The sequence below is a fragment of the Theobroma cacao genome, chromosome 2 (assembly GCF_053813885.1).
Source record: "Theobroma cacao isolate CCN51 chromosome 2, ASM5381388v1, whole genome shotgun sequence".
Lineage (NCBI taxonomy): Eukaryota > Viridiplantae > Streptophyta > Magnoliopsida > Malvales > Malvaceae > Theobroma > Theobroma cacao.
In genome coordinates this window covers 4,223,996-4,237,867 of record NC_142640.1, presented here as the reverse complement: position 1 = coordinate 4,237,867, position 13,872 = coordinate 4,223,996, and the positions used below count along the sequence as shown (strand labels likewise).

The following is a 13,872-nucleotide window of genomic DNA, read 5'->3' as shown; positions in this document are numbered from 1 at the left end:
GATCACCTCTTACAAACCAGCCTGGTCGCTTCATGCTTGCGGCGTGCAGGGTTTCAACCAGCCATGAAAGAGTCCAGATGGCTTCCAAGGTCAACAGCATCCTTTAGAGGGACTAACCATGCATTGACCACTTTAACATCTCATTGTTTCGGGTTAAAAATGCGCAAGTAAAAAGTAGTTTTCTTCTTATATTGTCTTGAAGGCAAGTTTAAATTCCTTGGAATACATCTTTGAACCCTTTACATTATTACAACCTTAAGAATGACGACTGACAAGAGAAAGACAGGCAGAGCATAACATTTTACTCAACCTAGGACAATTGGAGGAGGTTATTATCATATACATATCTGCACCAAATCCTTCCGTTGCATCATGATGAGCATACTATAAGAGGTTTGCAACAAGTAAACTGTGACTGCTGATGATCATTAAGAAAAATTAATCACAAAAAGGAAAAATTGAATCATATTATATTGCAGCTTGTAATTCTGTGTTGCTGTCAAGACAAGGCTGAAGATTTAACATAATTTTTTTTTAAAAACAAAAGATTTAACATAACAATTTGTAGAATCGAAACTTCCTCTGATCAGCTCTAGCATAATTAGGTGAAATGATTGAAAGTCAACTTCTTGACCATTCACAATTGTGAAATTTTTAATTGTTGTTGCAATAATATAATTTGGTGCGTATATATATACCCGAATTAAAGAATCAATAGTCTTATTTCAGATACATAAGAGAGAAAGTGATTTTTTGAATTTTGAAAAAGGAGTAATTATAAGCATTTCAGAAGGCAGTGATGGCTATGTTTGGTCAATGCCATTGGTTAAAACTTGAAAGAACGGAAGGGAAACTATGCTCATTTATTCCTCTAGTTTTATGCGTCACTCTGTATATCTTGAATTGTTTATTTTTATTTTGAATTCCTTTCTTTTTGGGCCATTATTTAGAAAAAGATAACATCAGAGAGTGAAGATTAAAATTAAGTCGTTTCTTGGAGCATAAATTGATTACTTAAATAACATGGAAAAAATAGAATATTTAAACTAAAATTAATCTATCAAACTTTTTATATCTCAAGTGACTTAAGGATTTTTTTTTTTTTAAAAAAAGGATGATTTAAATATATGGTTATAGTTTGACTATGAAAAAGTGTTTTGAGTATAAAATGGTAAAAGATGGTAATTTTTTTCAAATTTTTTATTTTAATTTAATAACTATTTTTATTACGTGGAACGATTCAAAAGAAGTAAATAAAATGTTTTAATTTCATACCGAGTGTGTAGAAAAATCTAAAAAACTTGTACATTTCACGCTTCATCCGTTTAATTTTTTGGAGTGAAAATAATGGTCTTGTCTCAAAAAAAAAAAAAAGTAAACCTTGGAAATTAATTTGTGGGCCAAAAGGCTCGAAAGGTAATATTTCGGCAGAACCCAACAGCAAGGTGGCTCATCCTTGCCCATCTGCGTAATAATGTAATTAATGAACACAAATTCTACTCCTTTTGACTGAAAATTTCATCAACGAATCTCAGAAAAAGCTACAATTTCCCAATAGATTCCTGGAGGAACATGAACCATCATTATTTCAATTTAAAACAGCTTTGGTTGCTTTTAGAAGCATACTGGTTACCACTTACCACAAGCTACCAGCAACGATAACAACATTATTTCGGCTTGATTCTAATAATTTGACACTACGTAATGACAATCGGTTGGACATTTCGATATTTGTGTCATTTTGTTCAGCAGAATTTGCAGAAACAAGCCAGTCCAAAACCATCCAAGCGACAATATCCACCACGCTTGGCTCTGTCCCATCTTCTGCACTGATCGGCACAGTGGCTTGAAATTCCACACACCCCAAACCATGTCTGGCTCCGCCTTACACATTTTCTTGCTTCCGCCACCCTCACCTCTGCAAAATGCAATCAGTATCAAACACAGTAAGATGGTGCTGTAAAAACATCAGAAAAATTACAAAGAAAAACGAAGGGGTTGATATATCAATGGTGTATTCTAATTTTCACCAAGTCATATCATACAGACAATTGCCATCTAGAAATGGGTAAATGGGGAAGGTACTATCCCGTGTTAGCAAGAAGGATGAGGATAAAGAAAATGGCAACTAAGTAGACAGGTTTAAGAGTCTTAGCCATGTTTTCTTTCACTTGTAGAGTTGTGATGTTCTCAGTGGCACAAGATTAGATGCAAGATTACGGATATTTATAGCCAATTTAGGTTCAGTTGATCTCTATCTACTTTGGTCAAAATCTTGCTTTGGAACAAGATCAGCATAACAATGAAATGTATAAACAAAAAAAGTCAGAATGCAATAATCTTGAGCACATGCAAAGAAGCAACAAATTCAAAGTTCTTCGTTTAAGTTTCAATTATTTTAGTTCTCAGGATTTTATGGTTTCCTTGATTTTTGGGATTTGTAGGATCGGGGAAAATGTAATGCTCTCGATCATTGTATTTTTCTCTAAAAGAAACAATTCAAAGCTAGATCTTGAGTCATCAACCCTTTTAATTCTCCCTCCTTAGCAATACTGGAAAAAACCCTCACAATACTGGAAATCAAGCATGTTTGATCCAAGCAAAAAGAAAAACCATCCAGCTATCGAAACACATGATAATTGCATGCACTTCTTTTAAACCTAATTTTGCTTGCTAAATAAAGTAAGTATTTGATAACACAATCCGTAGTGGTGGATCTAAGATTTTGTAGGAGAAATGACTAAAGAGTAATCAAGGTTAAAGATCAAGTTAATAATTCAATTTGAAATAAAAAATTAATTATTTTTTAAAAAAATTAAATTATAATATAAAATTTTATTAATAATTTAAGTACAAATGTTAAATAAAAAAAAAGGTAAAATAAAAAAAGGAAAAAAATAAATCCGTGTCAATGGTGTTGGCAATCTTTTCTCAAATAATTCTAGAAAAAAAAAAAGGAAAACAAGTTTCAAACCTCAAGAAAAAAAAAAAACTTACCACTATTCCAAACTAATATATTTTATTTGTTTAGGGGTGGCAAGATTATACATCTACTATTTTATACACATAAAAATAAAAATAATTAAAAATTAAAGAGTAACGTCCACCATGAACAACTAAATGCAAAATTTTCAACTCAAAGATGGCTCTGAGTAATGTGCCAGCCTTAATGTCTTAAGGTAATTTGCGTATCTCATCCAAGTTCAACCAATAAATCTTGGTAATAAGATAGATGAACTAAATATAACACACCTAAATTTTTAAAAAATTTATATTTTCTATGCAATAAATTTAAATATATATTATTTTTTAAAAAATAATTTCTATAATTTCAAGTCTCTAGTTTGAATGACATGAAACTCTCATCACATAAACGGTCACTCTGGGTAAAAATAACCTGTACAATTGTAAAAATTACTCTGCTACTCAATAAGGCTTTGGTAGCATCTCATCCATTGAACCTGTTGAGCTTACCCCAAACGAAAAGAAAATAAGTTTGATCATTAACCAACCCTCGGCAGACTAAACAAAAACTTCGGCCACTCAATTCTCTAAATAAATCACCTATAATGATTAACAAGCTATAAACAATCAGACATCGAGAGAGCAGCCCAAAAACCCCGCATTAAACCAGAATAAAGAAAACAGCCCAGCTAAAAAGCATCCTTTGAACATGTACTATATTTTAGGTTAGTTTTGAACTTGAAACGTATATAAGTCGACCTTACTATAGTCGTTGCCAAATAATTGGAATGGGTCTGTAGTTAACTCGAAGTCTTACGATAATAATTAGTTGCATTGACCGATAGAACGAGAGAATATGATTTGTAAATTCAACGTTCTAATTTAAAGATTCAGGGTTCAATCGAAATAATTTTAGTGGGGAAAAGGAAATGAGAGAAATTAAGCATGCAGATATCCATCAAAAGCTACTTGGTCGCCATTGTGCTAAAAGTTTTTATCTAGAAAACAAGATAAGCTTCCATTAATGGTGTACAAAACACTGATCTGACACCAAGTACAAGAGGCAATGACGACGACAACTAGGAGTGGGAGACACATTGTTCGGTTTCAACGGAGACCATTTCTTATTAAGAAGTACTAGAAGCTAGATTTGACTGAATGCTGTAACCCACAAGGGATAATGTCGGCCAATGCATTCCGCTCAGTGACTAACAATTGACGTAGCAGAAGCAAGCAAATCCAGGCCACTGCCAGTGGCAAGCACCATGCTGTGCTTTCTCCCATTTCCTGCACTGGTGATCACAGTTTTTTGTCTTGATACAGGGGCCCGTCCATGTCTTGCTACGCTTTTGGCATAATTTTGCTTCTGCCACTGGCATTTCTGTAAGCATACAAAAATAATAATCTCCTGTTGGAAAGCCTCTAGTCGAAGTATTTCGAGTTCAGTTCTTTTTTCCTATCAATTATAACTATAATTAGATGAACAGAAAGAAGAATTAATTAAAAGAAAAAAACTATGTCTATAGCCTGGGATCAAAATATATTGAATACCAACCCTGATTTGCAAGAAGGACGACGATGAAGAAGAGAGCAAAGAAGTGAACAGATTTAAGAGACATAGCCATGTTTTCTTGCTTGTGCCAAAGAATGAGGATGTTAGGGCTATTTATTGGAGATGTTACTTGATGTTAATGCAAGTTGTTTAAGGGATAAGACAAATGAACTTCATAAACAAAGATGGTATAGCCTATCATCTTCAATTGCAAGTTTACTCTTCTGAGATCCATGGACTTAATTTGTTTCTGATGTCAACTGTAGCTACTATATTTTAATAAGGTTGACTTCAATACTGCTTTATTTATGCCGGCTGCATGGTGAAATGCTACAATCTTGTTAATTTATTTAACTGATGACTTCATATATCCTTCTCATCCGATTTCAGGGAAGGGAGCAGCCAGTAATCTGTAAAAAGTAAAAGGCTGTGATGATTTTCTTCCTCTTCTTCTAGCAAAGCAAGAGATTGATTTATTAGGAGAGAGAGGCAATAATTACAACAACTGAGTCTGGCAAACAACAATTTAACACCCTGAAGCAAAAATCAAAGCCTGAATTGACTCCAGAGAAAAAAAATAAAACAGCAACATCACCCACCCATCCACCAGAGTAAACCCCGATGCAAGACAACACTCATACATATATAATGTTCTTGTATGTGTAATCATCTCATCTTATTAGTGTATTATTTGAGTTGTGTTAAGGAGTTCTTGCATTGATTTTTTTATGTGGACTTGAGGTACTTCTTTTTCTATATATCATTTACTGCAATTTAATTTTTTTCCCAATCAAAGAAAAAAAAATTTAACGTAGAGCTCCATTGAAGCACACTGAAGAATCTGAAATCAGAACAAAGAATTATAGTGTGCAATTGGCTATCGATTTTCAAGTACTCCATACAGAATTCCTTTTGACTGATAATTAAGCATGGGTATTGAAAGCTACGCTTTTGGTACATGATCATTGTCATTTTCACCAGAAGATCATCTTAATTACTGGGTCATATTAATTTTTGTTAAGCATTTATTCCATGCCAAACATAGTCAAAGTTGAAAATAACATCACTTGCTATATATTTGAACCCGAGTATAAGCTAGATTTCAATTCATGAAGAATCTATGAAACAGTGAATAATCACATGCATTTTTATCATGAGGAGATACGATATATCCCTTCGATCATGGTATTTTTTACTTGTAGAATTAATCAACGATCAGGCCAGTTTAAAGCTCAAGTTCCTAGTTTTATACTTCCTATATTTATTTATTTCCACTGAAATACATCTAATATTTATATCAAAATTATCCAGTCGTCTTGGTGCAATATATAAAAAAAAGGTTCACATAACATAGAAGTCAAACTATATTGCTGTCTAATGGTAATTAAATAACTCATCATTTTCAGCTAAAACTATACATTTCCTTTTGGTATGAATGCTAAAACTAATTGAAATGATCAGTCATATAAGAACTTTTATTTTTCTTACTATATTTGCATCTCCATAAGTAAATTTGACATTGCATACTGATAATCTAAATCCTAAAATACTCTCACTTGTATCTAAATCACTGCATCAAATCATTGAAAACTCTTTCAAAAGTAGCCACATCACTCCTGAAATTTCAGTTTCTTTTTGTTTTCTTATTTGGGTAATATTTTTTTTGAAAGGTCCTTATTTGGGTAATTAAGCATTCTTCTTGCTGAAGTTTCAAACTTATTTCTCCCACTATGTATTTTAAGTTAAGTAATGCATAATATACTTATATCTTTTGTTTCAAAAAGAAAGGTGAAAGATACAACAGAAATATGTTAGCATTAATTTATGTTTTTTTTTTTGTATAATTGAAGGAAGGAAAATTCGAACCCTACTCTTTAAGCAGTGAATCATACACCAACTAATGAGTCATATGCTCAGGTGCTAGTATTAATTTATGTTGTTAACATTTATCATGAAATAATGAAAATTCAATGATAATATTGTATTGCAAGATAGCTCTTGTAAATTGTTTATGACAGACTAGAGGTTTGGTCAAAGACTCAAAGATAAGAAGGTAGATGCTAGATTGCTTGAACTCAATATTTTAAGCTTTGACTAGGATTATAAGATCTAATGGACAAAGAAGATTTAGACCTAATCAAGAATTTCTTGGAGAACCTGATAAGCACATGCGTTGCCTCTAATTAATCACTTTTATCACTAGAAAAAAGAGTGTTAAAACCCAATTTTCAAAAGATAAGATGTTTTGATGTAACATGGCTTCTCTTGCTGTCCTGCCAACTACACCCTGTTTTTTAAGATTGTGGTTTATACTTTAGACTACTAGTTCACAAGTGTTATTTATCTTTAAAAAAGAAGACAACACAAAAAGAAAATGATAGAAAAAATTATCCTTCGAATTAACTTAATCATGGTCTAATCAGAACCCTTATGTTTGAATAATTTTCCACCAAGGCACATAGATAAAATCAAGCTTACCAGCAAAAAAAAATAATTAAGTATTGTATGTCCAAGTATAAAACCCACGATGCTTACTGATCAAAACCGACCTTAGCTCAGTTGGTAGAGCGGAGGACTGTAGTGGGCATAGCCTAATAGCTAATCCTTAGGTCGCTGGTTCGAATCCGGCAGGTCGGATTTTTGCCTCTTTTTTGTAAATTTTAATTTTTCCTGTCTATAAAGAAAGGGAAACAAGGAAAAAAAGTCTTTGTTCCCCATAACGAATAAGAAAAGAAAGGATTTATTTTATTTGTTTAACTTTTTGATGTCCCTAAATAAAGAGAATCAAATTAAAAGGAGCAGAGAGAAATTAGTGGAATCCAACTCAATAATCAACGAATCCGACGTGTTTGATTTGGTGGCTGTGGGCATGTAAGCAAACCAAAGGCATAATTTCTCAGCAGCTATTAGTAGGAATTTTAAGTTGATTCTCGCTCCCGTGTTATTGAATCAGCTCCCACTCCAACCGGATAGGAATCAATTTACTAATACATGAGCAAGAAAGAAAAGAGTTTGATGTTCCATCAGCTCAAATACAACTTTATTCATTCAAAATTTATAACTTAATCTAATGAATCATATTGGATTTTAGGGTTTTTCAATTTTTGTAGATTTCATTTACACATCACATGATTTTTACATAACATTTTATATTTTTTTATTCTCACTTAATTCTGTATGGATAAATTCTGTTTTTAGAATATTTTGATAATTTTATTAAGCAAAATTAACGATGTAATCTCGTTTAAGAACAAAATTTATCCTAAAATTTATGTAAAAAAAATTAAAATTACTTGAAATTTGTCTCCCTTTGCGTATTCTTTAAAGCCTTTCCAAGAAAGAAAAGTTCCATTAATTACTTAAAAGAAAGGTTTACCTTTTAATTAAATTCTTAATCCAAGATTCGAATTGTCATTGTTTTACGAATTGACTATTTTATTTATCTTGATAGCATGAATTTATGCTCAAAAAAGGTCAAGGTTTTGCCACTAGTTGAAGTGGATAACCTAAAATAAAGGAGCAACTGGAGCCCAGAGATCTAGCCCATTTGAGGCTAAAGACATCTTTCCCTTAAAGCCCAATCATTTATTAAATTCTTCTTCCAAGTGGGGTTTCTATTCCTTTTTCTTTTTGTTTATAATAGTCCGAAACTACTAGTTTTTGTTTAACACTTTAAATTTTGGAAAAAGAAAATTTCCCTAATAGGACAATCTATCAATAACTCGTTTCTCATTTCTCAAAGGTCAAGCTTATTATGTATGGTTTTTGTCGATTCCTTATACTTGATATGTATATGTATACATATTTACATACATGAATTTCGATACAATGCTCCAAATAAAATATGAATATCATATTATCGATATCAAGAGTAAAAAAAACCCAACAAAAAAAGAAAAAAAAAAGATAGAGCTTTTCACTATATAATTCAACTAATAAAAGATCATTATAATACGTTTGCCAATAGATAATTCAAAATTAAAAGCTAAATGAGATTATTTGCTTTTGAATTTTTGTTGTACTGTTCCTATTTATAACCTCTTCCATTTATTTTGTTCCCTAAAGTATGATTCCTTTATGTATTACTTAAAAAAAAAGCTACTAGGTGTCAAGTGCACAATGGATGAGATTAACCATCTTTAGTTCTCTTCTCACTTTTCTAAGAAAATAAAACAAAATCAGAAACATTTGATGTCTCCATCAAATCGTCCTTTTAATATAAAAACCAGAAAAGAAGAAAAATTACTTTTGGTGATTAAAGCCATGCTAAAACCCCAAAATACAGAATGCCACGTGGCATCAAACGAAAGTAAAAAAGGTTGGTCTCACTCTATTATTGGTTGGTCTGCGGCACAGAGGAGTGAATAACTGAACGCCAGTTAAAGGTTAAAAGATTTTTGAAGAAGGAAGTGAAGTAAAGCAGAGTTTACGTGGCAATGGCTTAGCGAGTAAGGAACTCGCATTGGAATCTTGTTGATGGTGCCGTATCGTGTCTGCGGTCGCTACGTGGCGGACTTTAAACTGAAACAGTTTACTAGACAAGTCATTGTCAGCGTTTCGGGTTTTAGTTCTGTGCCACCTCTCCCGCTCTTTCTTGCAAATTTGCAATCATGAATGTGACTTTTTTCTTTTTTCCACAGAGCAAAGAAAGGATGAATTGTTAGTTACAAGACGACAATTGTCAGTTGTTAGTGTTATGAAACTTATTCAAAAAATAATAAAGATAATTTTAAAAAAATTATAAAAAACTTAGGTGATTCGATTAATTTTTTTTAAGTAGACAAGATGAAATAATTCTTTAATTATTAAGTATTTAAAATATAATAAAATCTCTCTTAATTATTTTTATATTAATCTAAAATTCCTTTTATGTCTTCTCTCAATAACTTTGAACAAATATTAATTCATAACTATTCTATTCTCATTTATAACAAAAACAGAATTACAAATGTATTTTCTTTCAAGTTTTCAAAAGCATTACATATCTTCTAAAATTTACAAACATACTTTTATGATACAAAATTTAAAATAAAATAAGATTAAGATTAAGATTAATTGTAGAATAAGAAATTTAAAATTATATAACTATTTATTATTGTACACAAACTAAACTTTTATTCAAAGAAGATTGTAAATTCTAATCAACACATATTTCACTTCAAAATTCTCATGAATGATTTTTTTTTTGAATTAACTAAATTAAAATATAAGCATTATTTCGTATGAAAATAGGACTTTAGTTTATTAATTGCCCATAAAAGTTAATTTTTTAATTATATAATTATAATGAAATATATTGTGCAGGGATCTGTTTTCTGAGAAAAAGGCGAGTTTAGCCAGAATACTCACTCACTTTCTTCCCTAGCAAGCGCATTCATGGCTCTTGCTACTTGTAGTGTTCCTGACAGGCTAGTTGTAGTGTGGGAAAAAAACATGAACATTCAAGACTGGTGATAGTACAAATTAAAGTACTTTGGGACAGGTGAGAATAATACAGATAAAAAAGAGCAATAATCTGTGGAAAATCAAAACCCAGAACCAGCATATTTTCCAATAAAGTAAATGGAAGGAATATTAATGTGTCTTTCCTTTTTCAAAGAAATTCAATAAAAGAGAGAGAAAAAGAAAAAGATGGAATATAAAAAAAACAAAAAAAAAAAGAAAAGAAAGGTTCATATGCCAGAAGCTCTATAAATAGCAACCCTACACAGCTTTAAGTATTCAAGAACATAAATATTCCCTGCCCAAAGAGGAGTGTAGAATTAATCCATACAGAACTAACAGAGTAAATAATAGCTCACTCTGTTTCATCTGTTTTTGTCAATCCTCACTCCTCTTTTCCTCTCTTTTTCCATGAACTTAATCAGCAAATTCTTTTCAGCATCTACTATGTTTATAGTAGCCTGCTTCTCTTCTCTACCCAAGAGAGACAGTTGCTGCTCAAGCTCCCATATTTAAACAATTCTCTTTCGACTGAGAACCGAAAGAATTCGTCTTCCTCCTCCACCCCCTGGTTTTCTCTGCTTCCTTCTTTTGTAAATGGATACATTTGACATAAAACTTGAAAAGAGAAACGCAATCTTGAAGCATCGTCAGTTGTACAACATAGCAAACTTGCTCAGGTTTGTTGAGTTTTGTGTTGTTCTGGTCTTGATCTCCAGGTTTACAACTCAGCTCCCGGTCGCCGTTAAAAATTCTGGCCGGTACTTCCGGGGCTTGTCAGTTGTTCTTGTGAGCCCTCGCTTTGTGTTCATCGTCGGGAACGTGATAGTCATCACTCTCTTCGCAAAAGCTGGGCAGTTTTCAGCTCAAGATTCTACTGCAAAGAGTTCAGGAACCGATCTTTACCAAGAATTCGTTGAGAAGAGTGAGAAAAGTCAGGCAATTCATCGATTTGGAATCGAACACATAGAAAAACAAAGCAAGAAGAGTGTAGTTGAAGAGAAAATAGTTAGTCTCAATGTGCATACTTCAAAGGGAACAAAGCAATACAAAAGAAGTCAATCAGAGAATCTCAAGAGGGTGAACTGCAATGAAGCAAGCCAGCAACTCAGGCGATTGGAATCAGAAAAGTACAGAAAACACAATGATTCTGATCAGACAATGGTGAAGAGTTCATATCCTGAAGATGGAATGAGCAGTGAGCAGTTTCGCGATGCGGTCGAGGCTTTCATTGCCAGGCAAAAAAAGCTTCTAAGGGAAGAAGAGTACACGGTGATTTGGCAAGATTTAGAGTGACGAAGCAAATCCTGGTTCTCCCTTTTCCTGTTTTTACGATTGTTTTTAGTCTTTTTGATTTTGCCTTTCCTTTCGTTAGCCTATGCTGCTTTGTACATGTTTAAATGATCATCAAATCAATGAGTTATATTCCTATCAAAATCGTTTTGCTTCAGAGTTACTTAGTAGTAATATATTCAGGCTTGAAACTGTGATGCTTGCCTATGCAACAAGACCAATCTAGACGTGAGAAAACCGCGAACCTGAACCTCAATTAGACTGATGTGAAAGGCAAAGGATTATTCTGTTTTAGATTTGCAAATATTTTCCTGAAAATGGGATTTATGCAGATAAGAAGAATTTCCAGCCGTTTATACCACTCACCCTAGTATATGCCCATATGGCATCATGGTTCGGGAATGTATTCTAAATTTTGTTCTATGAAAATTATATCCTTTAGATGCTGAATTGCCATTACAGATATTCGAATTTCAAGTCACAGAAAGCGTAAAGCTGAACAAGCAAAGTAATGTTTAGTGTTTTTGACTGGTGAGGCCTCCATAACCTTTGCACAGTACTAATCCATCCGGAAAAAGCAACTTTAATCTTTTCCTTAATCCTCAAATCAACAAGCCAAAAGAAGGCTGATGTTTTTTTTCTGGGTTGAATCTTGAATTTGGGATAAGAACTGCAGCTGGTAACGGTAGGTACGCCAGCTGGGTTTAACTCGTGTTGCCGTGTTGGGACTTGGGAAAGGTTGGTTTGAGCACAAATTCTAAGTTCAAAAACCCATCAAAGATTCATGATTGTGTCTTCCTTTTTTGTTTTGGATAAATATCATAATCTTGTCTGCCCACTTGGATTTGATTTGTGCCCATCAGCACTTAAAACAATAATAGGTAATCGTGTCTAATTCAGTTTTCCATTGGCTATATCCGCTTGGCCTGCTTAAAAAAAATCTTATTCTGATAATTTGCTTCCAAACTCAATAATTCAGATGAATGCCAGTTTCCTTCTGTGCTGCTCACTAGCAGCTTGTAGAATTATCAAAGCTTCATTGTAAGTACATAAATATTGATAAAATGTACAGGAAAGTACGATGAAAATGCAAATTTGGTTTTCCTCTAATAATTTGTGCAAAAAATTTGGCTTTTAGTTCATTAGTTGAAAGGATAGCACTTGGAAGGAAAGGTGGAGCAAATTGCTGTAAATGACTTGACTTGTTATTGTCCCCTAACATCCCCACCCCGCAGGAAAGGAAAAGGTGAGAAGAAGTGTTCTCTTTATGACAAAGAAAGAGCAAGAAAACAACATTCTATTGACACCCTTCCCTTCTTCCCTTTTTTTTCTTCTTCATTTCAGGATGAAACAGGAAAAGTCACAAAACAAAGACTTGAGATTCTAACACCACAAGACAAAACATTGGTCGTTAGAATATGTTATGTTAACGGCCTGTACAACAGATCAATTATACAACAAATATAGGCAGAAACAAGTCGAATAATTGGGACAATATAAACTTTAAACTGTAAAGTCATTCTGTTTCAACATTTCCGAATCAAACCCACGAATTCGTGGACCTCCAGGCTTTTATAGATAGAGCAGAGCCCACCAAATGATCTGCTATGGGTTTTACTCGATGAATCCTTATTCAGGCGTTTATATCCTTTGGGACCGAGGAACGAACCCAAATATTGCAAGAAAAATTGTGTAGGAGCCCACCAAGCAAAAGGCAAAGATATCTAATTTAATATTACAGTATTTACACTTCAATATTGGGCCGTAGCAAGTGCTTCTTCTGTCTCAAGTCATTTTCAGTGCGAAAGATTGAACAATAAAGTAGGACTAATTATCAAGGCCAGTACAAGACAAAATGTTGGTTGTTAAAACCATAATCTAACAAATTAATAAATAACTAAATTAGCATTCTGCAGTTACAGTTGCTGTTAATATTAGTTTTCAATTCCTGTAACATCGGATTACTTGATTGGTTTATCAACTAGTCAAGTTCTATTTGAACAAGATTGTGTTGCTTTCTTGATGCCATGGATTACCCGAACCCAATAGGAATCGTCTACCCCTGCTCTTATCCGAGCGTTGGGCACTAAAGGAAGAAAGACAGGACAGAAGATTTCTATTCACTCCAGGACAAGAATTCGGTGGGGAAAGGAACCGCTGTCCTCTTGACCTCCATATGCAATTATGCAAGTTGTCTGCCTAGCTTCTCATAGGCTTACCTTCTTAGACTATGAGATTACATATGTGACATAATGGGAGTGATGAAAGCAACTCAAAATTAAAAATACCTCCAATGAAATAAACCTTAAACATGCAACTTGCATATGCGACGTTTAAAAAAAATAAGAAATGGGAAAGTTCCATTGAAACATGCAAAAACCACTCTATTTTTTATATCATAAGATCCAATGATTCCTTGCTTCTGCTTAGATGCAATGTGAAACCTCTTAGTTTTAAGATATTTTCAAGTTTGACAGCAACCTCGTATTGGTAGTTGAAGTACTAAAATAACCAAGTAAAACTATGCAATCACCAAATGATAACATCATCAATCCCCCACCTCCCTTTTCTTCTCCCTCCCCCCCCCCAAGACCACATACATAGACTTAATTTGCAATACA

General features: G+C 33.1%; 2 protein-coding genes and 1 non-coding gene across 3 annotated transcripts; 2 read left to right on the top strand and 1 right to left on the bottom strand.

Annotated features, from left to right (window-relative positions):
- Positions 1-4,007: 4,007 nt before the first annotated feature.
- On the bottom strand, positions 4,008-4,589 carry LOC18607750 (defensin-like protein 19). The gene is made up of 2 exons (XM_018115232.2): positions 4,520-4,589; positions 4,008-4,345 (listed from the first exon to the last, which is right to left on the bottom strand). The coding sequence occupies exons 1-2, from the start codon at positions 4,587-4,589 to the stop codon at positions 4,173-4,175; spliced, it is 243 nt and encodes an 80-aa protein (XP_017970721.2). The 3' UTR covers positions 4,008-4,172.
- A 2,471-nt stretch (positions 4,590-7,060) lies between these two features.
- Positions 7,061-7,153, top strand: TRNAY-GUA (transfer RNA tyrosine (anticodon GUA)). Its single transcript has 2 exons — positions 7,061-7,097; positions 7,118-7,153. It is a non-coding gene; the product is annotated as a tRNA-Tyr (tRNA).
- A 3,067-nt stretch (positions 7,154-10,220) lies between these two features.
- Positions 10,221-11,395, top strand: LOC18607749 (uncharacterized). Its single transcript, XM_018114754.2, has one exon. The coding sequence runs from the start codon at positions 10,556-10,558 to the stop codon at positions 11,252-11,254; it is 699 nt and encodes a 232-aa protein (XP_017970243.2). The 5' UTR covers positions 10,221-10,555; the 3' UTR covers positions 11,255-11,395.
- The last annotated feature ends 2,477 nt before the right edge of the window (positions 11,396-13,872 follow it).